The sequence below is a fragment of the Crocodylus siamensis genome, chromosome 6 (assembly GCF_052110815.1).
Source record: "Crocodylus siamensis isolate JL-2025a chromosome 6, ASM5211081v1, whole genome shotgun sequence".
Classification (NCBI taxonomy): Eukaryota; Metazoa; Chordata; order Crocodylia; family Crocodylidae; genus Crocodylus; species Crocodylus siamensis.
In genome coordinates, this window is record NC_143400.1 from 65,376,312 (window position 1) to 65,403,724 (window position 27,413).

The window sequence follows — 27,413 nt, forward strand, 5'->3', positions numbered from 1 at the left end:
AGACCTGCATCAGGAAGAGAAGAGTTGCCACCATGCACATAAAACTTGGGGAACATACATTGCCAAGCAGGACACACCAGTATAAGCATATATTGCGGATTTCTCACCACAGAGACTGTATGGAGAGTTAAGATTCTAACTTCCTTTCCTCCAGCAGCCTCAAGTAGAAACTCCCATCTTTCCACTTACCAGGAGGGAAAGGAATTGTAAACTTGTTTTTATTTATCAGAAACTAGAAAAATCTAATGCAGCTAACAAGTTATAGGGGCTCCCGCTTTAGAGGCTCATTTAACAAAGACATTCTGAATGTATCACTTATGCATATCAATTTGGGGAAATAAGAACTAATGAGCTAATGGGTTTCTGTGACTACAGAGATATGACAAAAATGAGGAATTTCCTTCCCTAGATTTCTGAAAACATTATTTTAGATTTAATATCTTGTTGCAGAAGTAACTGTCACAGTATTTTCAGTTTCCAATTGTCTAAGTACTACAGAAAGGTGTTTGAGGTCCTTAACAAGTCTTTGACTGTGATGCAGTATTAACTACAGTCCTGCTAAGGTGCCCTTCTAACAAGGAACAGCACTAGTTAAAAAACAACACTACAGATTTGTAGGCCTTGATGTCTATAGTAATTCTGGTTGTTAATATTAACGTTGCTAATCAAGCCTCTACTAAAAATTCCTCAATGTTCTGAACACCAGAATCTCCTCTTTGCAATCAATGGAACTGAGAGAACCTTGTTAGCCCTATCCTATGGAATTAAGACTTTCTTCAGAAAACTACTGAAAGTTTCCAGATCATGGGCACTGGTTCTCATGAGGGATTTCAATCACCCTGACATGTCCTGAGAGGGCAATACAGCAGTGCATAAGCAATCCATGAAGTTTTTGGAGAGTTTTGGCAACAACTGTCTAGTGCAAGTGTTGGAGAGGCCAAGTAGGGGCTGTGCTCTTTTTGACCTGCTACTCACATACAGGGAAGAGTTGGTGAGGGTTGTAGAAGAGGATGACAACTTGGGCAACAGTGACCACAAGATGATCAAGTTCAGTATCCTGACAAAAGGATCCTGAGTTATACTGCAGAATAAAGACCCTACACTTGAGAAAGCAAACTTTGACTCCCTCAGGGAATTAATGAGCAGGATCTCTGGGGAGGCCAGTCTGAGGGAGAAAGGAGTCCAGGAGAACTGGCTGTATTTTAAAGAAACCTTACAGAGAGCACAGGAACAAACTATCCAGATGTGCAGGAAGAATAACATATATGGCAGGTGACCAGCTTGGCTTAGCAGAGAACTCTTTGGTGAGCTTAAACACAAAAAGGAAGCGTATAAGAAGTAGAAGCTTGGACAGATGACTAGACTAGGGAGGAGTATAAGAATACTCCTCAGGCATGCAGGGATGAAATCAGGAAGGCCAAAGTGTAACTGAAGTTGCAGCTAGCAAGGGACATGAAGGGTAACAAGATGGGTTTCTACAAGTATGTCAGTAACAGGAGGAAAATCAAGAAAAGTGTGGCTTCCTTAACTGAATTGGGGAAGCAACCTAGTGACAGAGGATGCAGAAAAGGCTGAAGTACTCAATGCCTTTTTCACCTCAGTCTTCACAGGTGAGGTGAGCTCCCAGACTACTGTACATAGCAGAACAGTTTGGGGAGAAGGTGAGCAGCCAACAGTGGAAAAGAACAGGTTAGGGACTATTTAGAAAAGCTGGACATATACAAGTCCCTGGGGCCAGATGGGATGCACCCAAAGGTGCTGATATGATTGCAGAGCCGCTGGCCATCATCTTTAAAAACTCATGGCAATTGGGAGGGGTCCTGGATGATTCGAAAACGGCAAATATAGTGCCCATATTTAAGAAAGGGAAAAAGGAGGATCCAGGGAACAACAGAGAGGTCAGCCTCACCTCATATCCCAGAAAAAATCATGGAGCAGATCCTCAAGGAAACCATTTGTAAGCACATGGAGGAGAAGAAGGTGATTAGGAACAGTCAGGATGGATTCACCGGGGCAAGTTATGCCCAACCAAGCTGACTGCTTTCTCTGATGAGATGACTGGCTCTGTGGATCCGGAGAGACCAGTGCATGTGGTATAACTTGATTTTAGCAAGGCTTTTCATACAGTCTCCCACAACACTCTTGCAGGCAAACTAAGGAAGTATGGGCTGGATGAGAGGACTGTAAAGTGGACAGAAAGCTGGCTAGAGCACTGGGCTCAGATGGAAGAATCAATGACTCAATGTCTAGCTGGCAGTCAGTATCAAGTTGAGTGCCCCAGAAGTCAGTTCTAGGACCAGTTTTGTTCAATATCTTCATCAACAACCTGATAGACAGCATAGAATGCACCCTCAGCGAGTGTGCAGATGACACCGAGCTAGGGGGAGTAATAGATACACTGGAGGGTGGAGTTAGGATTCAGAGTGATCTACACAAATTGGAGGATTGGACCAAAAGAAATCTCATGAGGTTCAATAAGGACAAGTGCAAAGTTCTGGACTTAGGAGAGAACCCCATGCACCAGTACAGGCTGGGGGCTGACTGACTGGGCAGCAGCTCTGCAGAAAATGACCGAGGGTTACAGTGGACAGTAAGCTTAATATGAGTCAACAGTGGGTCCTTGCTGCCAAGAAGACTAACAGAATACTGGGCTGCATTGGTAGGTGTTGCTACCAGGTTAAGGAAGGCAATTATTCCACTCTGTTCAGCACTGGTGAAGTCACATCTGGAGCAATGTGTTCAGTTTTGGCCCCCAACTACAGAAAGGATGTGGACAAACTGGAGAGAATCCAGCTGAGGGCAAGAAAAACGACTTGGGGGTTGGGGCACATGACTTATGAGGCAAGGCTGAGGAAACTGGTCTTACTTAGTCTAGAGGGGATTTAATAGCAGCCTGCAGCTACCTGAAGGGGGGTTCACAAAGATAATGAGAATCTAGACTGTTTTCAGTGGTGACAAGGTGTTAGAACAAGGAGCAAGGATCTCAAGTTGCAGCAAGGGAAATTTAGGTTAGATATTAGAATGAATTTTCTCACTAATATAGTAGTAAAACACTGGAACATGTTACCCAGAGAGGCTGTGGACTGTCCATTCTTGAAGGTTTTTAAAACTAAGCTAGACAAAGCCTTGGCTGGGATGATCTAGTTGGGGATGGGTCCTGCTTTAAGCAGGGGGTTGGACTAAATGACCTCCTGAGGTCCCTTCCAACCCTAAATGTCTACGACTGTATGACACACCTTCGTAAGCAGGGAAAGCTGGCTCTGGTGATGTGCTGGGGTCCCAGCTGTCAAAATGGCTCCAGTACAGTTTCCAGCTCTGGAACAGCATCAGAGTATCTAATGAACATGTCTGTGTAAGAGAGGGAAAGCTGGGCAGGTACTCCCAGGGCTCAACAGACCCAGTTCTGCACAAGAATTCCAAAGGCAGGCAGGATCATGTCCCTTAAGGCTTGGGAGTGCCTGTCCAGGGAAGCTGAGGAGAGCACACGCAGCTCCAGCCTGCCCACTCTCTCACCTCTTAAAACAAGCAGATGTCTGCTACTATGTAGCAGCACAAGTTGATAGGATCTACTTCATGGCCACAAATTTAGTTTAATTCAATGACACAAGGGCGATGTCTGTTTCCACCCTAAAGTGAGCTTTATTCCTTTTCGATTTTTCATTCATGTCTTTAAACAAGGAGAATATAATGAACTCTGAAACTCTACATTCCTCACATACGGTGGCATGCAGCTCCCCAGTTTGTTTTTAAGATATATACAAAACATTAATTGTTCTTACCTTTGTTATAAGATAACCTGCCCAAGTTGCTGACCATTCTGCAAAGTTGTTACCTAATTTACTTAAGTAAATTGGTTTCTTCATCTTAGACCAGTTTACTGCTTTCTGATAGCTCTTGTATCTGCAATTTTAAAATGCAAATAGTGTAAACAGTTATTTTTTCCTTACACAAAAGAAAAAGACACCTTCTGCAATTAATCAAGTAGTATTCTGCCTGCAGTCCTACTTGGACTTCTGGAATTCTCTAAAGGTTTTATCATAAAGACAGAGACAGAGACCATAGAATACACACATAATATAAACACAGTATGTATATTTGTACAGTATGTATATTTATGCATATTTATTTATGCATGTATATATGCAGTGTAGTCTATTTTATATATAGTGTAGTGTCTGTATGTATATGAAGCAGATGTCATTTTTATTTCTTGTTGCATTTCATATAAAATACCATGGAATATACACTGCAAGAATTTGTATGCATGTCCCTTCTGCTGTTTAAGTTAGTCTGGCAAAGTCATACAATTTCATAAATTTTCCAATTAATAGGGACTGGCTGAAAAAATAAAAGGTATAAAAACACAAAGATAGGGGCTCTTTGCTGGATTTTTCCCAATTTGTCAATGCCTTTCTTAAAATGTGGTATCCAAAACAGGATATGTTATTATAGGCAAGTCCTCACCAGCGCTGAACAGAGTGGAAAAGTTGCTTTCTTTTACTTTAATACGACACTCTTGTTAATACACTCCATATGCTATTAGGCATTTTTTTCAATAATATACTTCTGACACATGTACAACTTGCAATCCAGTATGACACCCTAGATTCTTTTCTGTAGCACTCCAATCTACCCAGTAATACCCAATTTGAGAGTATTATGCACAAAAGATAAGCTTAATTATTGCTAATCCGGATAAAAAAAATATTTTAGAGTTCTTTTTCAAAGAAATTATATTTAAAAACTATCACCTACCGTGTGTTTAGGTGAGGTTCCAATATTTCCTGAACATTCTCAGGAAATCTCCTCCAAAGCCTGGAACCTGAGCAATCAATTTTTGTCTCTCTACACTCATAGATGGATAACAATTCCTAAAAAAAAACCCATGCTACATGTTAAAAAGCTAGTATTGTAAAAGACTAATTCACCTATTCATAATGGTCACAACCAATGACAAAGAAAACTAAAACTGAAAACCCCAGTGCAGAGGACCTCCACAGGGTCCTGTGCCACATTAAGTCCTTAACTTCAGTGTTAGTATGATTTTCATTTCTATGAACACAATAGCACTGAAGGGGACTGTATCACTGACTTGAAAATTAACACTGATGGAAAGTATTACTCTACTGATAGGATGAAAGATCATGAGCATAACAGGACTGCAGTAGATACAAAGATACTTCAAGAATTTTCTTATCTTTTTCAAAATCCTTAAGTAGGGTGCAGCAGTATATTTGAACAACTTCAGCTCCCTGCCAGTGAAAGGGGGTTTTTTTTGCTTGTTTGTTTGTTTTAAAACAGGAATACTTTAACTACTACATAGACCCATGAGAGCAAACAGATCAAGAAAAATTCTATCTAGCCCACATTCTGAAATTGCACACTGCAAACAGACCATAAAAGAAACCCTCTGTGCAGTCTAAAACAAGCAGTCTAAAAATATAAACAAATGCTAGCATTGTGAGAACAGGTTCACAACTAGATATTTTAAATTAGCTCTGTATTTTTAAAAAAAATGCATTCTGGAGGCAAGCTCGACAGCATGGAAGTAATACCAGGCACACTTGGTTAACAAAGTCAGCAACAAAGTACTACTGGTATTTACCAGAGGTCAAAGATCAGATTTGTTAAGGACATGAGAAACCTTCATGTTAGAACAAATGGTTTAGAAATTATCAGGCTCTTCAGTTCTCTGTCCACTAAATTCTGAAGCAAAAGATAGTTAAGAGATCACTCTCCATTTGAATCATGTTGTTATAAGTAACAAAATAAGAAGAAGGTATGTTTTCCTCTTAAAAGGTTTATGAGATCAAGTTTGTGGTTTTTAAATAGTCGTAACTTGACCTTGAATTTCAAAAGTCATAAAAAAATCTCAAGAACACATTACATCTGACACCAAAAACAAATCTACCATACACAGGATTTTCATTCGGAAATATTATTTTTTCCAACGACTCCTAGTTTTCCCTCCATATTCTGGCTCCTTATCAGCCATGTCTTCTCCCACCGTCCTGTTTCCCAGTCCAAGTCCCACCCCGACTAAGCTCCAAAACTGATTTCTACCCTTAGCCTAGATCTTGCCTGCATGTCTCCCTCTATTTCCCTTCTTAGCTCCCAGACCCAAGATCTGTGTCCAGTCAGTCCATATTCCTACAACACCCCAAGCTCCTTTTCCCAATCTACTTCTATGTACCTTAGTAAGTGAAATATTCTAAAGGATCTGAAATATTCTAAAAGGACGATTTTATGTAGGTGTCTGTGTGCATAGACACATACACATAAATGCTATAATAATTATATTATACGGATTCTGCTCTTCAGTGTAACAAAGAAATAATTCAGTAATGAAAAAAAGATGATGCAACTAACACATTCCCTTACCTGAATGGCGTATGCTGCAGAATCTTGAGCACGGACATTATCAGCATAAGCGAGGAATGCTCTGGTTAGTTCCATTAATAATCCAAAAGCAAAATTTGGATCTTCCACTCCAGTCTCAGAAATAAACAAGGAATAAATATCGTTAATACAGGCAGATTACCTGCTTAATTAAAATATTCACTCTTTCACATTTTTAATCTTGTTTTCAATGCCTTTAAATGAGAAAGGAGGCTAGGATTTTTATTACGGGTTTTCCTCGCTAACTACAGTTTTACGAACCATGGTTTTGAGTATCTATGCTTCAGATGGGGGAGGTACAGTCGGAAAATACCCCCCCATGGCTCCCATGACCCTGCTCATACCTCTCATCTCCCCCAACCTGCCCAGCCTTGCTGGTGCCCCTCACCTCCCACCTACAGGCCCTGCTTCCCCAGCCCTGCCGGTTTTGCCAACCACGGGAACTTTCAGTAACCTAACCCTTGTGGTTGGTGAGAGAAACCTGTATTATATACTCCAATTCATATTAGCATTCAAAAGGAGTAAATTCCCACTGGAAAATCCCAGTCAGAAGAGAAGACCCAAGAAGAGAGAGCATTGATTAGTCACTAGATGGTCATTCCCAAAACGTAGCAAGTATGGAAAAAATTGCTTACAAAGAAAGAAGGCTCAAACAGTATTTAAGATAATATTTTTCTGAGCAGCCTGCAGAGCAGTTGTTTAAGTTGTTTGCATCCACACAGTAGCCAGAGCTGAATTTCTGCATCCATAACCTTAAGTATTTTAAAGCCTAGAGCAAGAGTTAGCAAAATACAGCTGGATCCATCCTACCAAGGGATTTTATCTGGCTGCAGCAGGTCCCTTGGCCCCACCCAGCCCAGGCACAGGGGCAGTCCAAGCCATGGCTCATGTAGCTGGTCCCACCACCCCTGGATGCACAGTGGGGCAGAAGTGGCTGGACTTACCTTCCCAGTAATGGCTCCTTCTGGCCACCACTGCCAGTGTCACCCTCACTGCTGGACCTGGCCCTGATGCCTGGGCACCCCAGGCCATCTGCCCTACACCAACCACCGGAAGTGCCAGATGGACTGGCAGGTGGTCAGGGTCACCACAGTGACCAACTTGGGGCCCCCACAGGGAGGGCGTGCTCAGCCAGGCACATGAGAAGAGGCCGTGGGTGGGCGGGTAGTGGTGTCTGGGAGCAGGACAGGCTGCTCACCACCCAGTGCCCCTTCCCATCAGCCCAGCAAAGCATGCCCTGCTTGTAGGGCTCCTGGGCCAGTCTCCATGGAGACCCTGACCACCTGCTCCATCTGATCACTTGGGGCATTTTGGTGAGCTGCTGCAGTGGAGATAGAGGTGGGAGTTGCTGACCCAGCCTGAAACAAATCTCATCAAACCTCCCTAAGTGACACTCCAACACAAAAAACTGCCCACCCCTGGCTTAGAGGGAGTCTCCGCATGCGCACACACACACACACGTGTGCGCAAACAATCCATATTATTTTACTTCAGTTAAAATGTTCAAATAGTGATGTTCAAACATTTTATCCAGTAGTACCCTACTTAAGGAAATTTTTACAAAATGGAATCTTAGAGCTGAACCACATGATTCTAATTAAAGTTAAGCGGAACAGTTTAGCTATGTTACTGCATGATAATCAGGGATTCCAGTTTTCTGTTTCCAATGGAAAAAACAGAGAAAAGCATGGATTTCCCCCTTTACCAGAGGAAAATGTGGATTTTTCATTTTAATGTGGATTTCATATTTTTGCAAAGAGCTCTCTGCAAGGTGGCAAAGTTCCAGCCTACAAGGGGCTGTGGGGAGCGGGAGGAGGGAAGTCAGGCAGGGGGCACCATGTGCATGTAAATGCACGTGGCTGCCAGGCAGCCTGGAGAGCAGCTCCTGCAGGTAAGTCTGGGGGGAAAGAGGGGATATTGAGGCCTCCATAGGGAGGGAGGGAGCTGGACAGGTGCGTGGGGCTTGGGGCCCAGGGCCAGTATGTGAGGCTGCAGGGCTCTGGCAGGGAGTGGGGTGGGTCTGCAGGTGAACTGTCTTGGGGGTGGGGAGGTAGGGCTGGCTCCACACCGCTGCACACACTCTCAGGGAGGCAGGTGTAGCAACCCATGACCCCTAGATCTTTACATGGGGCAGAGGCTGTCCACTGCAAGCTCGGGCTCCCTGTCCTGCTGCCCTCCTCAGGGGCCTCTGCAGCTCAACAGGTGCAACCTGGCATGGCAGGGCAGAGCAGGGCCACACGGGGAAGCTCATTGCTGCTCTGGGCTCAAGGGTCATAACCCTGTACCACTGCCTCCGCTACTGCCATGTGGGCAGAGGATGTCCTGCCAGGGCAGCGTGGAGTTTGCAGTAGCAAGCAGCTTCCCTGTACAGCCCCATTCTGCCCTGTCGCGCCAGGTTGCACCTGCTGGGCTGTGAAGACCCCAAGGGAGGGCAGCAGGGTGGGGAGCCTAAGCCTGCAGCAGGCAGGGAGCTCGCAACAGGGTGCTGGGAGCCAGTCTGCGTGCTCTGCTCTGCTGCAGCAGTTGCCACCTCCCGCAGGGGAGAGCCAGGGCTCAGGCACTGCTGCAGTGGGGAGGGGGATGTAGATCCAGGTCCCTGGCCTCATAGCCCTGGCAGCTAGAGGCCCCCTCCAGCAGGGCTGGGGGGGCATGAGGAAACAGCAGGACCAGGGAGTTGTGGGGGCAGGGGGAAAGTGAGTGGCACCAGCAGGCCACAGAGGGCTGCTGGGGGGGGATTCAGGGGTACCAGCAGGACCCAGGGGGCGAGGTAAGGGACACCAGCAGGACCAGGGAGTTGTGGAACGCAGGAGTGAGGGGCACCAGCTGGGCGGGAGGAGGGGGGGTGAGGAGCAGCCGGGCTGGGGGCAGTGACTTAGGAATGAGGAACCTGGACCTGTATTCTATGAGCTAATGGGGCAGAGGAAGCTATGATTTTCTCTGATAAAAAAACCCCAAATCAAATACCAAAATTTACAGCTATTTAGAATTTATTTTATTATAGAGATTGAGGCACTGGTAGGATTCCAAATTGCTTTAAAATTGTAAATATCTCAAGAAAACATTTTGTTCAGCTGACACCTAGATATATAATGGTCTTTCATTTTAATCATGGATTGTTGTTGTTTTAATCAGAGAATTTGCAATTTTTTTTATCAGGGAAAACCTAAATCCCTGATGATAATGCATAACTACATTCAGAGTCAGCATTACTATGAAACATGACCTACTGAAGGTCTAAAGTATTATTGAGATAAATTATATTCCTACATTATTTTACTATTCTGAAAGTATCTGAAGTTTTATTTTTCATTTAATTATACATTAGTCTCTCACAGGTACTCTCTACTTTAAATATTTTTATCAGAGCATTATGTGGAATCTTTAAGGATTACTATTGAAGAAAGGCCCTTACCTTTAATAATTACCTTCTTACAAAATCAAATGTTTTCAAGTTTAGGCCTTTCCACAACATTTTACTACTCAGTCTGATATACTCAGTTTAATATTTTTCTGACTGCAGATCTGGAAGTTCACAGCATGGTACTACAGAAACTTTGATGTAATTCTTCTTACCACAAATGTAAAGTTCTTTCCTTGCGTTTCACTTGTTGAAAAGTCCAGTCTACCTGGATCCACAGCACCCAGCTCACCTAAACATTCTCCACAAAGCAGTCGGGCTTGAGGGTTTGCATCTTGACAGCCAATTAAAAGCACAGTTACCAACTGGGAGATGATTGGCTCCACAGTTTCACTGTCTGTTACATATTTAGTCAACTTTTCCTAAAAAAAATTGAAAGAAATAGGAAGACAAATAATCATAAATACAGATGTAGCAAAGTTGATGTTAAGAACTTTATTACTGTAGTCCATTCTTCCATAAACTCCGTTTGTTATCATTCACTGCCTGTCCTGTTTTATTTGTGATCCGGTCTTCTAGCTTAATGATCAGATAGTCTTCCTGCACTGCTCACTCAGATAAGAATAAAAATAGAAATTCACAAAAGAATAAGGGATAAAAGATGTATTTTCAGTACATAATCTCTTTAGAGCAGTGATCATCTTTTCTTATCCATAAGAACTGAAAACAACCTCCTTTCTATAAAAACAAAAAATCGATTTGCAGGGGGCCAGATTACAGTGCAAATACTCAATGCCTTTCTTTTAAACTTGGTCCTGATTCATTAAATAAAGCAGGTATCGTTTCACACTACTTTTATTTTTGTTAAAATACTTCTTATCCATACCACTGCTGATAATTAGAAAAACAATCCAATAGCCCACTGCAAGACAAAGCTAATTTGACAGCATCTTACTGATGCATCAGCACAGCAAAAAACAACTTAAGACTTCTTATCTATGCCCATCAATAGATAGCCATCTGATGTTGAATAGCTGAGCATGGGAAAAATGACTGGAATTAGGAACTATTCATGTGGAAATGCATACTTTCTTATCTGTGAATCAGTCTATAAACACACTTGTGTACAATGTGAAAGAGTTAGAAAACATGCCTTTGAGATTAAAAAAGAAACGGATCTCTTAAAATCACTCTTTCACTTAATCAAGCCAATGTTGAAAAGATAAAATGATTCATTTGCATGCCAGACATAAGTATCACTTATAATTTCCTTATATTAATCAGTTTAAAAATGCTGACATAAGAGCAACAATGAAGTAACCTTCATAACTGACTGTAAAACTAGCGGTAAAAAATTAAGCACGTCCAGAGCCTCCATTAAAATAAGGAGGGTCATCCTAAATTCTGTTCAGCAAGAATGAAAAATACTTGAATAAATTTCTGCTAAAGGAACAGATTGTATGAAAAAGGATAATTTTCAGTACATCAAATCAGAGGACAGAGATATCATACAACACTTAAAACGGAGATGTGGTAATAGAAAAAGTATTTCTAAAAGAAACTACCATTGCATGAAAATATTAAAATGCTGTAGAAAATTGCCTTGATGAATGAAATTTATACATCTTCTGCACACCAAACCAAAAAGTATTTAAGAAAACAGTGATTTTCATGAAAGTTACAGAATCTAACTGAAGAATAAAATGTCAAAGCATTATCCTAATCTATTATTAGGATAACATGCCTGAATAGTTTTATACTGTGACTCTTAGGAGTCTAGAAATGGAAAAACTAAAAATACTACTATAGCTGATTCTCTCTTTATGTATCTCAGTCTATTGGCTGGTCTTCTCCACTTGTTTCTGCTTTCTTGATTTGCCCATTGTACAGTTATCCTCCTCTCAGGTTTCCAACACAACCCCTGGACTTTACTTTTCTTGTCACCTTCTGTGGCCTTGCCATTCTTTCTCTTTTCATTCCTTTTAGGGCCCAAGTCTCTCAATATCCTTTATTTTTGCCCATTACTTCAATGGAGCTCCCCACTTCTTCATCCAGAGAAAATCATTTACTACTGTATTTGGTCCTATTTAAGAAATTTGCACTATAAAGCAAGTTGCAGACAACTTCATATTTGGTTTTATGAAACCTTTTTCTAAAGGTTCAATCTGAAATTCATGTTGGTTGATGACAGGTTTATTTAATAAAAGGTTGTTAAATGAGCAAATACTTTAATAAATAATAAGAATAAGAGAGAGATGATTAGTTCTACCCAAGGACAACCTCCTTACAATTCTAGATTGACTTATCTCATATAATGCGAAGTTCTCCTTAATAGAGGGTTAAACAAAGAAAAGAGACTGCTGATTCACAGCAAAAATGCTAAATTCAAGAAAAATTTGAAAGCTCTCTTAAAAATTAAAAAGGGGAATAATTTAAGAGCTTACTATCTTACCCATTCTGAAAACAAGAGAAATCTTTACCGATATACTGAAGAGAGATTGAGAAGTCACTTCAACCTATCACACTTATAAGAAAACTGAAATCTCCCAGCATAAAATAATACAATACTGTTGACCCAGACACTACCCTGGTTTATGTTTAACTGCATTTATCAGTAACTTCATTTATTGTAGCAGCTTTAAATACCTGATTTCTGTATAAGGTTTCCTTCAAACTGGTAAGGGCATGAATACGAACATCTACATTCCCATGCTGAATAGCTCTCATTGATAGCTGCAGCATTGTTTGTAGGTCTGTGCTTTTGGAGGACTCCTGAAGCAAAATATATAGCATATGGCACAATTACTGTGTCACGAAAAACAGTTTTAGTCTTATTTTTGTTCAGTTCAGAACAATAACAAGTATACTGTCCATTTTGCCATTTATTTAAAAGTACTATTTAATTTATCAGCTCATTTCCCACAGCAAGCTGAAATTCTTTAAAAAAAGTACTACCAAGCCATTACAGTTTCTAATCCCTCTCAAAGCCCAGATGAAAAAATAAGCCTTTTGTAACGCACTTTAACAAGTTTCCCTCTCTCTCTCTGAGGGGAGAGAACAGTATAATTTCCATTCTAAAGATGGGCAAGAATCTTAACATGAGTTTCTGCAACATTTCACAGTGAATCAGTGGCACAGCTACTATAATCCACTAGTTTATTCTGCTTTCATTTTTGATCTATTCAATGCCCAATGTTCCACTTTAGCTAAAAAAGTACAGAGATGTACTTTAAATGTAGATGTACTTACATTTTTACCCTCTTGATCTGGTATGTTGTAAACATAAATTCTTCTCAAAGAGAAATGTTTGTTTACATTTCCAAGGAAAGCTAGGCTATTCAGAAGAAAACTTCCTGTTAAATTAAAACTAATGTTGTCTACGTCTCCTATATTGTTTTGAAAATCTCTACAATTATATTATCAACCTAATACCCAATACTATATTCTTAGACCACACGTAAATTCTTTTGCTGCATAAAGGCATTAAAACTGTACCTTTCTATACTCCTGAAGGACTTTCTGAATTTCTTTCAGTTCAGGATGGTCAGGCAGAAAATAAATTTCATGTAGAAAATCTTGTACTGCATCTCTAATAATTTAATTTTTTTAAATAAATATTACAAAAAGAAATAATTGAAAGAAATTTTTACAAGACCATCATAAAACAGTAACAGAACATAGTATCAATAGAAGAATGAAAGCTAAAGAAACAGTGCAAAACACATTCAATATGCTTACAATAAGTTTGCATTTAAATTAGAAGACAGTTTTTTTTTTTTACAACAAATTACTTCTTTTGCTACTAGACTGAAATGACAGTGGTTCTCTCCTCCCTACCCCCCACCTTCCCAGTTCAAGCTTGACTTGGTGTCTAAGATCAGCGCTATCCAATTGGCAGCCTGTAGGTCCCGGTAGACACTTTTCTCGCTGCCACATGGTGTGAGAGGGGTCAGGGGGTCTGTGTACCATCTGTGCAGAAAGAGGGGTGGGGGGGAGGGCTGCACAGAACCAGAGGCCACACTGTGGAGGGAGCCTGTGCCATCAGCAGAGGGCCATATGCCACTTCAGGCCACACAACAGGGTGGGGGATCCTGCCCTGCAGTGTGCAGGCAACCCCTGCTTAACACTCTTAATTGGTTCCAGGAAAACCGAGCATTAAGCAGAACCACGCTAAACGAAACCCATTTCCCAATAGGGTTTAATGTATATAGAAATAATCGGTTACTTCTTCTTGCCGTAGTTTCTCATCATCGCTGCTGCCTCTCCCCACCCCTCCACCTGCCTGCTGGTCGCTCCAGCCCCATATGCCAGCCCATGCACTGTGCTCCTGCTGGCTCTGGCACCATGGGGCCCTGCACTAATGCTTCTCCCTGCCACTGCTTCTCCCCATCCCCTGCCTGCCAGCTGCTTCGGCACCATGTGCCAGCCTGGACCCCGTGCTCCTGCTGCTCCGCCTTTCACCCCTGCTGGTACTGACAGGGGCCCCGCACTCATGGTTCTTGCTGCCGCTGCTTCTTCCCACCCCCCCACCTGCCAGCTGCTCTGTCACCATGTGCCACCCCAGGGCCCCTGCTCCTGCTGGCCTGCCCTAGGTCCCTGCTGGCCCTGGCCCTGTGGCACCAGTGCGGGACCTGAGCTCATGCCCACTCGCTGCCACTCATCGCTTCTTGCTGCTGCTGCTTCTCTGTGTGCTACAGTGAAGCTGGCTCAGCACTAAGTGAAATGAGGTATGAATTTTAAATGAGCGCTATAGCAAAATAGCGCTAAATGAAACTGCGTTAAGCAGGGGCTGCCTGTATAGCCTGCACGATGTGCAACCCAGGAGCCGCATACAGGTATAACATGTGGCCATCAGAAGCTGGAAAGCTACATCTGAGACCATGTCTATATGGCCTCTGAAGCAAACCCAAAACCCCTGCTGAAAAAAAAGTCTCATTCATTTATGTGCTTGAACCCACAGATTAGGCATTGCAGGTGGCTTGAGAAAGGGCTACAGCTATATTGAGCACAAACCTCAAGTGCCCCACTCAGGTTCTCTAGACAAGAGCCTTTTGTAGACAAATTATTAAAGGACATATAAAACAGTGAAACTGTAGCATGCTACCTGTATTAACTACCAGCTCACCTAAACAGCTGAAAGGCAGAATAAGCAAGAAATAAAATTTGGCAATTGTGATTCCTCAAAAGCAGTTTGAAAGTTCATTGGAAGTAAAAGGAATCTTCCACAATGTGTAGCCTAATTTTTAATACACTTTCATAATACAAACAAAATCCAACACCTCTTCCTGACCCCAGGAATACTGTTTGCCTAACTTCAAAGTCCTTCTGCAAAGTATGCAGGTATTGGAACTTTTATAAAAGAACTCTCCGCTACAAAACATTTTTTCACCATTATTAGGCAACTTTAATGTAGTTACCACTATCATCCTTGAGATAAAGCCCATACCATCAACCCATTTGCCAAATATGTTCAGCCAAAATACCTGTTTTCAACTATGAGAAAATAAAATACAGCTGCAGTTTCCTTCGGCTGAATATGTATAAGTGGCAGCAAAGCTACTATCACATGGCTGAGCAGGGAACCAAGGTAAGCATGGTCCAGGCATCGAACAAAACAGTCCCACGCTCTAAATGAGAAGGAAAAACAACAAGCACATAAATATTCTCTTCTTTATATCGATATTAAGTGTCCAATGACAAGTATGCACATTTAATATTTGACATTATTTCAGTATTGTGACTTATAGGTATATATTAGAATAAATATCAAGCTCAGAAGCAGATTTTGCAAATAAGTCACAATGTCAATTCACCTGCAGCATAACTCTGGAAAGTCATCCTTGTATCGTAAGCCTGTTCTCAGTGTAGTCATCATCTTCACTCTCACTGCACTGATATGTTTGGGACCCATAAGCTTCATTAAAGACATCAGACTGTTTAAAGCCTGAAGAAAAAAAGAAAGACTCCCTTAAATGAAGTAGGCATTTGGTAAAAAAGCAAAATAAATAAATTCAAAAGAAGTTAATATTTATCTATTGTTTTCTCCTGTAAGTGGCTTTACTTATTAAAAATATTTATTTAAAACTTGTAGTAGAAACTTAAAAAAATTCTCATTTTCTTTAAAACAATTAAAACATTTTCTTTGGCTAACAGTATTTGTATGCAATAGTTTTGCTCAGCTGCAGTAGCAGTAGCAAAGCCACTGCAGAAAAAGGCTCTTTGACCTGTAAAAGACTTCAGTGACACATTCATATTATAGCATTTTACTGAAATAACAGTGAAGGAGGGGAAGCCATTATACAGAGAAATTGTACCTGGATTTGAAATCCAGTTATTCAAGTTACTCAGCTAATTATCAATAACTAACACCCATTGCTGCCTTGCTTGCCTCAAGCTCCTGTAATGGTTTTACCTTTAAATCTTCAAAAATCTGCAGCCGTATTCTCCTGTTTCTTGCTTAAAAGAAAGTCATCGTCACCCTGATGTTAACACTTACCATACTAGAAACTCTTATCGCTGAAGAGAAGCTTTACTGTTGTCATCTTTCTAGAAACATATGACTTCAAAGACAATATTACATATAAAGGTTACTTTGTCCTACTGCTTTTAGGACAGGAAATGAGTACACCGGCTGAAGTTTAAAAAAACCCTCATCTCTTTCCACTGAGTACTGCTTGTTAAGTTTCTAGAAATTCATTGAAGAAAGATATTTAGAAGTGTTCTGCTGCGACCAACCTTTTTAGCAGGCTTGCCAGAAATTAGCTCTAAACCCTCCCCAGGGATGGAAACAAATGTTGTCTTTGTGCCGCCATAAAAATGTTTATGGTGGCACAAAGGCCAAGCAAGCAGAGGTCCATAACTCTGTGGCTGTGACATAGGTAGTACTAATTTGTATCGCCCCATTGCAATAGAAGTCCGTTTGGTTTTTGATACGAAAGTGTGGTCAGCTTGGAGCTGCCTGTACTCTCCAGCCACCCTGGGATGGCACTGCTGGTTCCCCCGCACCCTGGGAATTCTCATTCCCAGGGCGCACAGGATTGGTCCCTTAAAGCCCTGGAGCACCAGCCCATTTGGGATTCTTCAGGAGCCGATCAACACTGTAGTGTGTTCCAGCTTCAGACCAACAGCTCTGGGACAGCACTAGAGTGTGCAAACTCAGGCTAGTGTGGTCTCCAGAGCACGTCTGGGAAACATGCTGCCCGCTGTCCTACAAAAATCAATGGGTAGAACAGGCAACTTGTGTTTTGCCAATGAAGTGGATCCACTATACTGTGACACATCCCAGCTCAGCTGATCCACTTCAATTGGCATATAGGCTACAAATAGATATTGCCACTCTGATTCCCTTCTTCCGCCCAACCTGATGCTCTGCTTTCTGCTCCCTAATCTGTACTCCCAGCCCTCTCCACCTCTACTTTATGTTTCCTGCCCTTGGCAGCCACTAAAGCTCAGGTGGAAGCAATGCCCACCTAAACTAAAAGGAAAACTAAGAACAGACAGAGCCATGGCATTATGAAGAAAAGACCACCTCAATTTGAAATCTACATTATGAAAGTAGAAAGCACTTGGAGATCATGTTCTTTCAGCATGCTGGGAAAAGCTCCTTGTCTCTTACATTTGCATACAAGGAAACCTCATTAAACAGACAGTCAAATCATGAAACTGCTGCCAAAAGATACATGTGTTTAGGATTGGAGACCAGGTATGAAGTTGATTGATAACTATAAAACACATGACCCAGATTAAGAAAACATATGAATGGGAACATTTTGGCCGCTTTAAAAAAAACAACAAAAAATGAGCAGATGTTCCCTCCACAGGAAACTGGCACCAGGCGTAGAGGTACTGCAATACCAGGCCAGAACCAGGAGAGCCAGAGGCAGCCCTGACACCCTCCCTTCAGTGCCAAAAATTCTTGATCTTAGCCAAAAGGCTGAGATGCTGATGGAAACCTACCACAAAAATAGGTTAGCACAGTCCATCTGAAAAAGACAAATTCTTATTCAGAATTGCACACACTTTCCTTCAGCACCAACTCTTTTTCAAGTCATGGTGAACCACTACACTGAATACATTTTTACTTCCTCTTCACTCCCACAGCTGAGCTGTGCCTTTCTTTCCCATTTACAATGATTCCTGTTTCTTCACCAGCCTTAAATGCCTGGCAAACATCATCAAACAGAGCACAAACAGTTCAACCAAAATCCCTCTGTTGCCTCCTCACTCAGCCTGTCACGTTTGATTAGTGTCTGGGCCGAGCCCTCCATGAGGTGGAGGTGGACTAGACTGCCCTGTGCCTTATCTGCATAAAAAAATCTGGGGGACTCATGACAAGAACACGTAGTTCCAGTCATGCAGCTGTCTAATTAACACTTGGATCCTTCATGGGGGATATCTGGAGTTTACACACATACTAAGCAGTGCTAAGTTGTGGGGTCACCAAGGCTTGAAATGCTGTCAACTCCATTGGGGCCCTGCCAAATGAACTATATGGTAAATCATGAGACTTTTAGCTTTGGACAAATATCATGAAGTTTTACTATATATAAAGCAAGCACAAAAGTGCTGCTTAAAAGTGTTTATGGAGTAACTGTACTAATATTTACAGCCGTTTCAAGAAAGGTAAAATGTGTCAAATCTGGATGAACTAAATCTATGAGTACCTGCATGTTTAATTTAAGGTAAATGTTTTCAAATCTGCCCCTTATTTCCCTGTGCTTAGGAAGAGCAAAGTCTGACGATAATGAGGAGGGGAAGGGGCAGAAAGCAACCTGGCCCCTGAGATTCATTTTCCCTGCTCTAGCAGTGGGAAGGGGACAAATTAAAGGCAAACCTCCAATAATTAGATTTTATACCTGGAAAATTATAACAGACTTATAAATTTTCTACATATAGAATCTAATTACTGGGAGGCTACCTTATACTTAAGGTTCTTATATTCAAGTAAATAAGATAAATATGGTATCTGCCAGAAAGGGCTCCTTGGAAAAAAACAAAACAAAAAAACTTGACTCACTTCTTATGGCTAAAAGGCATTCTCTCAACACTGGATTCTTTAAACTTTGCCATGAACTTGAATGTTCAAATCAAGACACCAATTTTAATTTCTGCAAGCAGTCCAAGTAATCTATTGTGTAGCCTGAAAGCAACCATTGCTAGTCCCCTTTTTCTTTAAATCCAACTGATGTTCACTTACCATTTTCTTATCTTCAATGCCAACACTGGAGCTCAGCAACTGCATGTTAAAGAAGGCCAGTATGCCCAGCAATTTAGGCTGTAGATAATCAGCCTGAAAAGGTTAAAAATATCATCTCACCACTGAGTCACTCTAAAATATTTAGAAATAGCAGTTCATTAACAGCCCCTAGTTTAATCATGTAATAACAATATTTTGAGTTTTACATTTTGCCTGAGTGTACGTCACGGAAAGATGCCTCATTGGAAACACACCTTAACAGTATATATACTTTGGGAAAGATATTGGGAAAATATCATAACAGACAAGTCATTCTGTTAAATGGATGTTTCTTTGGCAGCTTGATTTCTTAAATTATATTCATGTTTTCTCACTATATTATAGAAGTTCTATTATAGTGCCTGAAGAATACTATAATCTAAAGGAATTTTTGAAGTGTGGTCAGTCATTTCATCCAGGAAGAGCAGACATCAACTGCTGTAACTTCCTTAACCTGATGAAGGGTTTTTGGACCCGAAAGCTTGCTTAAAAATTGTTCTCCAACTATTTAGTTGGTCTAATAAAAGATATGAGATTCACCCAAAAAACCTTGTCTGCCTATGTCCTAAGACTAACATGGCTACAACCTGTACCTCAGCATACTCTGCATTTCCCAACTTAACCTTGAGACTGAGAAGGAAGTTCATTCCATGAAAAAACCTGGATACGTGTTTTTCCTTACCATTAATTCAGGTGATGTTATGTCTCTGGGTCCTTGATATGGATCATCATGAGATGCAAACGAAGCCAATATTGACAAACCATTGAACACTTGCTGATAGTGCTCTCCCATACGTAGTAATAGTTCATTATGCAATCCCTGGTAGTCCTGTCTCAGCAGACTGCCCAGTTCTATCTCTGTTTCATTCTATAAACCAATACAAATGGGGGTAAAATTATTTTCATTTTACAATACTTATGTTCCAGAACAGTGGGTTTCAACCTGGTGATAACTGTGAAAGCCTGGCTGGCCCTACACATGAAAATTAAATGACCAAATTAAAATAACAGTGCATCTTGCACAAGAATGCAAGACTGTGACTGGGACCATGCAAAATGAAGCAATCCCAACTGATTTAATCTCTTGTGCTAGTTGCAGAAATATCCAACGTTTTATTATGCTAAACCATTCATAAAAATAACTGCATATCCCTACATGACTGTATCCTCCTTGTTAACACATCGTCCCTTGATCAAGGCATACTTCTTAGAACAGGCATTCAATGCCTGTTTGGGGTTTTGTAAATGTCTCCATAGACCACCTCTGGTTCATAATATTTTGGGTTCTGCCCCACTGTTAAAAAAATCTACCCAAAACAAGGTCCTGTAAATCACTGCCCTACGGTATCCCATTCAGTCAATCAAGACCCATCCCATCTGACTGAAGTATAAGCTCCGGACAGATCAAAAGCTTACAAAAACAAGTTTCACAACTGGATGATCAAAACAGGATCCAAACAGTTAGCAATTGTAATATGATGGTCCCTCCCTACCTGCTTTATTCAGAGACTTTAATCAACCAACTATCAAGGAGGAATGCTTTGAAGTTACGCAATTAAATGGTGTATGAACAAAACAGAGTTGTTGGCAAAGTGTGTACTTCAGGAGACAGAGAAATCACTACAACATTGTAACCTGCACCCAGCTGATCAGTCCCTCTGAAGGATCCACTCCCAATGACTGCTGCAAAGACTGACGCTGCTTCCTGCCTGCATTAGTGAGAGACACTTTTACAGGTAACATATACTAGGACTTTTTTGATAACTCATTTAATGAATAATGGAAGGAAGGAGTTTTTCTGTCATTTAGTTTTATAGCTTGTTTGTGGTATAGTTATTAAAGCCTTCCTGTCATTAATCAAATGAGGTGTGGTGTCAATCCTGAACTGCACTGGATTTGAATCCCACTTTTGACTGCAACACCCAAGGTATGTGGCACTTTTCTAATGGCTCTGTGCCTAAATTTTAAAAATGGTGGCAGTGAAACTTCAACTGGTCAATGTGCAGTGACTAATGGCATTGCTGCCCACTGATGTCAGCATCAACAGGACTAGAGATGCACTGGGTGTAGGGGGTATAGACAGCAGGTAAACAAGTATGTGGCCAAAAAACTTTTAAAAAAATACTTTTTAAAAAAGGGGTAAGTAAACTTTTCAGAACACGGGCCAGGATGACACAGCTCAGGTCAGAGGCACCTGCTAGGATTCATCTATTGAAACTATTTCTCCCTGCCACAGCATAGGGAAAGCTCTTTATCTGCAAGAGTAAGGTTGGCAAATGAACATTACCCTGAGGTAGTGAAGTGCTCTCTCCAGCTCATCCTTCGTACAAGAACAGACCAAATGAGAGAAGATGTACTTAAAGTTGTTGATTAAAATTTCTCTGCGGTTTACATTCAGCTGTCTTGCTATGGTTCGAATAAGCTCAGAAGCTGCAGGACTTGCTTTGGCTGCAAGGTCAGGAAGTAGAACTTGCAGGGTCCGCTGGCAAATTAAAAGAACAACACTTACTAGAAAAAAAGATATTTCCCTTTTTCCCCCTTTTTGCCTGTATAAAAGTATAACTTCATGCTTATTACTCTGAATTAAGATGGACTAATCAATGGTGAGTCCACAAAAATACTGAAGAGGAGGAAATTCTCAAGTCATGAAAAAAAAACTGGAAAAATCATTTCCTACTGTAGTGCGAGCCAACTTTTTGGCAGATGTTAGCCCCGCACCTTCCCTGCATGTCACCTTGATCCTCTCCCTTCTTCTCCCTGCCCTGTATGATCTTCTGCTCCTTACCTTTTTAGCTACTATGCTGCTTGGCCCCCCTTCCTGATCCGCTGTGTGCCACAAAGGTTGCTCATGCTAGTTGTGGCATGGGTGCTATAAGTTGGCCACCCCTGTCTAGTGGTGCTTTAAAATAAGAAATTCTAGAAGAAATGAATCTATCTAGATGGTGATATACTGAAGAGTTCTGTCTAGTTAATCTCTTCACAAAAGATACACCTGGGACACTTTTCATCTTGCTATGCCCCAGAACTGTTGCTCACTTCCAACACACAAGATGACATTTATAGACAATTAAGTGGTGCATATGAAACTACTTTTATCTTAATCTATCCAGGACATCTTATCTAAGTTATGACAGCAGAAAAAAAAAATCACTTCAAAGCAGAAGGATTTTGATTCAATACTTATTCCATTTAATATCTATAGCTAGTAAGTGTTCTGAGCAAATGTGTACTCCACTCAGATCCATGAATGGCATACCTCCCTTCATATGCCGAACTGCCACTGTTGCTAACCTTCCTCAGCACCCTGACTAAAAAATTTCCATCCTCCCTTTAGCTGTCATCAGAAGCAATTCTAAGTGATCCCAATTACAGTTACCCAATTAGAAGAGGAAGAGGCTGAAAAACAAAAAATCCAGAGGTCTAAGAATCAGTAGAAAACAGCTGACTAAAGTATATACAACCCCACAAGTACACAAGCATCAGAAGTAAAAGGAACTATCAACTCACAGACAAAAAGCGATTGAGGTCCGGAAAATCAAATACATTGGCAATTTCAGATAGCGTGTTCAAGGCAACTTCTCTGTGATGAATAGCCTCTTGCTTTTGCAGCTCACTACTTTGGCATGGAGTATCAGAAATTGCTATCACTTGGCTGGAGTGCAAGGATTCCACTAGAAACTAAAGCAATAAGTAATATATTTCTATATTAGCTTCCCACCTCTAGAAGTAACATCAAACAGAGATCTACCACCATGCCCTTAACAAGAAGTCATTGACTTCCCGTCCTTCTAAAGGGTCTCTTTTGTCTTATACCATTCTAATATCAAGTCAGGAGACCCCCTTTGTCTTTAAAATATGACAATATATAATACTTGCTCCTTAAGGCATTGCTCTTTTTTCCCCTTGCTCCTTAAGGCATCGCTCTTTTTTCCCCTCACCTGACAAATAGGCTTCTTGTATTGACTGAAGAAAGCTTGCAGCTTTATAGATTTGGCTGCTGCTAGTGCCCTAATTTCTGTATATGCTGCTCCAGCCACAGATGCAGATTTGGATAGCAAGCAGTGCAACAAGTGCAAAAGTGCAAATGGCACCAAATCCCCTTTTGCTGCCCTTAGAAAAAGAAACAGAAAATTATTATTACACAGTTGGCACAAGATGCTACTTATAACACTGGGGGAGGGGAAAGCTTCCAACAAGTTTCAGTACTATGCAGGGTGCCCTTATAAATGCAATTTTTCGATATATTTAGAAAATAAAACACTATGTAATAGACATTTTTTTAAAGAGCAGGTAAATTTAACAGACGAGAACCACACTGGAACCTCACATGAAATCTCTACTAAAGTCACTAAGACTAAGTACAGACACAAGATCACCTTGGGTGGATCTGACTGCAAGACTGGGTTTTGAAAAGTTTTATTCCGGCATCTATGCTTGTGAAAGATACATCTCTGAACTGTAAACCAAAAATATCCAACAATGAGCAACGTATAACATACAGCTAAAAATACCTTCCAATATCCCCTGTTGTGAGAATCAGTGTATCCTTCAAGTCATTATTTCTTGATATTTTAGCATTTGTATAGGCTTCTTTTATTCTTGAAACAAAAAGCTGGAACAATAAATTTGAAAAGAACAAGACATTTAACATTAGTTAAACAAGCTGTTTTTTAAATGGAAAATTCAAACCTCTTAAAAAAGCCCCTACACCAAACACATACAAGCAAGGTTAAGTAGATGTGATATCTTTTATTAGACCAACTAAAGAGTTGGAAAACATTTCTTGGCAAGCTTTCAGGTACAGACAACCTTCTTCAGGCTCTGGGAGACTCTGCCACTGTTATGAGGTCTCCTGAAGTAGAAAAGCAGCTAAAGTAAATAAGAAGTCTGGGGAATGGAAATTTGGAAAACAAAGGGTAGAGTCTGGGGTGGGGAGAGGGAAAGGAATGACAGTGGTCAGCTAAAGGCAGGTTACCTGGCGTGTTAGATGTCAGGCAGATTGTGATGTGTCACAAATCCAAAGTCTATATAGCCTGCATATGTCCTTAGACCAACACAGCTACAACCAACAACCCCCCAAACACACACACACACACACACACACACGTGGACAAGTTCACCTCTTTTATGAAACCTTCCTCAGAATCCAAGGATTCTAATATGTTCCGGATATGGTCACTGAAAGCCACTCTTACATCTTTGTCTGGATCTTCCATTAGATTTAAGAGAGATGCAACAAAAATCCTGACATCTGATTCTTCATCTTTAAAATCCAGATGTTTGCAAAGATGAGGTATATTTTCTATAAATGCTAATAGAAAGAAAGGGGTTGGGAAGGTAGGAGAATCTATGTTTAGAGTTTAATGTTTTTAAGAACTTACAGTGATGTAACAGGATCAAGCAAAATAATGCTACATTTCATGAACCTATTTGTTAATACAAAAAATATTTTCAAACAATATGCTTCTTTATCATTTAGATTTATAGCAAATATTAGATTCACAGACAGCAACAAACTAAACATTATATATATTTTCTTACCTTAACTGTGATTAACTTAATATCTAAAATTGATATTTTCTATAATTTAAACATAAAATCCCACGCACTGCTAGTTATACATAAAAGGAATACTACATGGAAATGACTCAAGAAAAGCCTTAGTAGCAAGTGACTCAGCATATGCAAGTGAGTGTTAAAAAAAAAAAGTCAGGTACCTAATTTAACTGAACTGGGTACTCTGCTTTCCAGAAGATTAAGAAATGGCTTGAAGACAAAGGTTTTCACTGAACGTGCATCTTCGTGAGTGGAGCACACATTAAGGCTGCTACATAAAATATCATATTTGACATGCTCAGTATCAGGTTCTGTTAAATAAGGTATTAATTTAAATGTGCCAGAAAGACAGCAAGCTAATTTCCCAGTGATGCTCGCACAAGCTTTCTTGACTAACTCAGATTCATCTTTTACTTGGTTTCTAGAACAAAAGGCAAAAAAAAAAACCAAAAAAAACACTTTTAGTACTTCACTCAGTCATTTGTATTTTTTATATTCTACATTCCATAATACTTTCAAAATATTCAGTGTGAGGCTTTCTATAAATCACAGCTCTTTAAAAATAGCTTCTAGTTTCCCTTTGACACTTTCTCTAGTTTCCAAGGTTTCTTCATGAGAAGGCATGTGGATGTAGATGAAAAGTATCTTTAACCTGCCACAGCAGGACAGAAACTAGAGGCTGCACTGAAAGGAAACTGAATGTGAATATGTACAAGACATACTTACAACATCTCTTGGATACTGCATGTTTAAATCCCATTCCCTTATCTTAAATTTGCTTTTGCTTTTTTGTAAGATAACTGGACAGAAAGTTTGTCTTTTATATATTATCTAAAACCCCTACTACTTTTTGGATAAAAAATAAAGTAACAGTCCTCCCAAAACTAAGATTTCAGAGCTTATGCTAAATTTCCACATGCAGTTTTCTCCTTCTCAAGTATAATCTGATAGTGAAAAGAGCAGTAATACGTACAAGAGAGTATTGGGAACCGTACTGTAGGACTTCACACCTACATGGTGCAGCAGGACAGGGAATCCTTTAATACAACTACCACGAACAACCTCATGGGAACTTTGTAGTGCCCAGCGGTAAACAGATTTTCTCCAATCCAGATGAATGTTTCTTGGGAACAGAGACAGAAGGAATATGCAGTGGGACTGAATTTGTGGTGCTGAGGGGAAAATATATAAAATTACACACTATGTAAGGTTCTAAATATTAAAGAGCTAGAAAACGTTCTTGCATTTTATATATTTGTCCAGCCATATGTTACACTCCAGAGCAAGCCACTAGGACTGAGGAATGGCACCAGAATTTTAGTGTTCTCTACTGGTTCTAAAGACACAAAACAGGATCTGTTCCAATTTGGAACATTATCTACACAAGTGTGTAGTTGGGTTTTTTTTTTAAATAAAATCTATTAGACAAAGTGATACAAATTACTCCATATGTGAGGGTAAGTATCCTGTTGTCACTTGCACATAGATTTGCAAAGCCCACATTAAATTAGAAGACATATACCCATGGCACATTAAATACATAAAATGGACAAACACTGGTAAGTTCTGATGTTTACCATGCTTACCGAAACCGTGTGCAATTCTTTGGCTCAGAACTAGAAGATCAGAACTGAAAGAAGAGTCATCAAGATGGCTATAAATCCAAGGCAGCGATAATATCTCGCATAAATTTTCCAGAATCTGATCATCGAGCTGGCTTTTTACTAAGGAAAACCCCAAAAATATATTTACCAGTCTATACTGCTTATGAAACAGATGCATATTATACATTCTTAATTTGTTAAAGTGCAAACAAAACCATCCATGTATTAGAATTCTTCATTTTAAAAGCAATGGGGTATTAAAGCCAATTAAAAGCAATTCTAAAATTTCATGAAACATTCAAACATACAGTATTATCTACACAGTTCATTTCTTAGGCAGGTTCACTAACCACACAATAGTTCTTTCTGAAGAAGAAACAATAGAGGCACAGGCAGTCTTCAAAAAGTAGAATGATGCTCTTTCCACACAGACAAAAAAATCTCCCCATTTTTCAGGGGTGATAAAACTCCCTTTAATGCAACCTCTATGCAATGGAGTGTTAATAAGAGACGCTCCGTAAGTGAAGATCATCTTGACCAAGAATCCGAATTTAAACAACTTCTCACCTTGAATATAAAATAAAGCATCAACAATTTTCACTATTCTGTCAATGATGGGCTCCAAGTTATCAATCTGAGCAGCAGCTTCTAACAGTTTTCTGCAGAGTTTCACTATTCTCATGATAAAAGCAGAGGAAATCCAGGTCAGTTGTACATTCACCACAGAATCTGAAGACCGGGTAGCATTACGTTTATGATTACTCAAGCTACGAGTTATTTTATGATCCACGCTGTTAAGAAAGACATTTAGAAATCATATGATTATTGTAACATTTGCTAAAGTATAATCAAATTCTTACTATGAAAAAACAACGTCAAAAAGCAGGTGATTTATACAAAGCTGTACATAAAAATGTACCCAAATAACCTTACACAAGTTCAAAAAAGAGTGCCTATATAACTGAAAGAAGCCATTAGACAATGGTCATCTTAGTAATTTTACCTGTTAGAATTTGGAGGAGAACAATGAACCGTACACAGGGCAGCCAGTCGTAGTATTACAGTAATCCCTTCTACAGTCTGAAGAACATCTGCTGGTAGAGTGTCTTGTTCAAGGAGAAATATTAAAGATTCAGCTTTCTTATTTACTGCATTCCACAGCGTGCTCTTCACATTCATGTTCACAGAGTTTAGCCTGTAATTAAACCAATACAAAACAAACAAAGTTATATCTTCTGCAAAGTAAAATCCTTATAAAACA

At 40.2% G+C, this 27,413-nt stretch overlaps 1 protein-coding gene across 2 annotated transcripts in view; it reads right to left on the reverse strand.

The window, feature by feature from the left end:
• Positions 1-27,413, reverse strand: part of ATR (ATR checkpoint kinase) — a 78,700-nt gene that overhangs the window by 35,661 nt on the left and 15,626 nt on the right. For both annotated transcript variants that reach the window (XM_090051519.1, XM_090051518.1), the window contains 20 exons: positions 27,156-27,347; positions 26,720-26,943; positions 26,135-26,272; positions 25,522-25,720; positions 24,710-24,969; positions 24,113-24,303; positions 23,504-23,604; positions 22,931-23,102; positions 22,500-22,670; positions 21,280-21,474; positions 19,675-19,860; positions 18,954-19,046; positions 15,571-15,701; positions 15,241-15,384; positions 13,253-13,346; positions 12,404-12,529; positions 9,973-10,179; positions 6,382-6,495; positions 4,756-4,871; positions 3,780-3,900 (listed from right to left, as the gene is read on the reverse strand). In XM_090051519.1, coding sequence (XP_089907645.1) covers positions 3,780-3,900; positions 4,756-4,871; positions 6,382-6,495; positions 9,973-10,179; positions 12,404-12,529; positions 13,253-13,346; positions 15,241-15,384; positions 15,571-15,701; positions 18,954-19,046; positions 19,675-19,860; positions 21,280-21,474; positions 22,500-22,670; positions 22,931-23,102; positions 23,504-23,604; positions 24,113-24,303; positions 24,710-24,969; positions 25,522-25,720; positions 26,135-26,272; positions 26,720-26,943; positions 27,156-27,347 — 3,175 coding nt within the window. The remainder of the gene's footprint in view (positions 1-3,779; positions 3,901-4,755; positions 4,872-6,381; positions 6,496-9,972; positions 10,180-12,403; positions 12,530-13,252; positions 13,347-15,240; positions 15,385-15,570; positions 15,702-18,953; positions 19,047-19,674; positions 19,861-21,279; positions 21,475-22,499; positions 22,671-22,930; positions 23,103-23,503; positions 23,605-24,112; positions 24,304-24,709; positions 24,970-25,521; positions 25,721-26,134; positions 26,273-26,719; positions 26,944-27,155; positions 27,348-27,413) is intronic.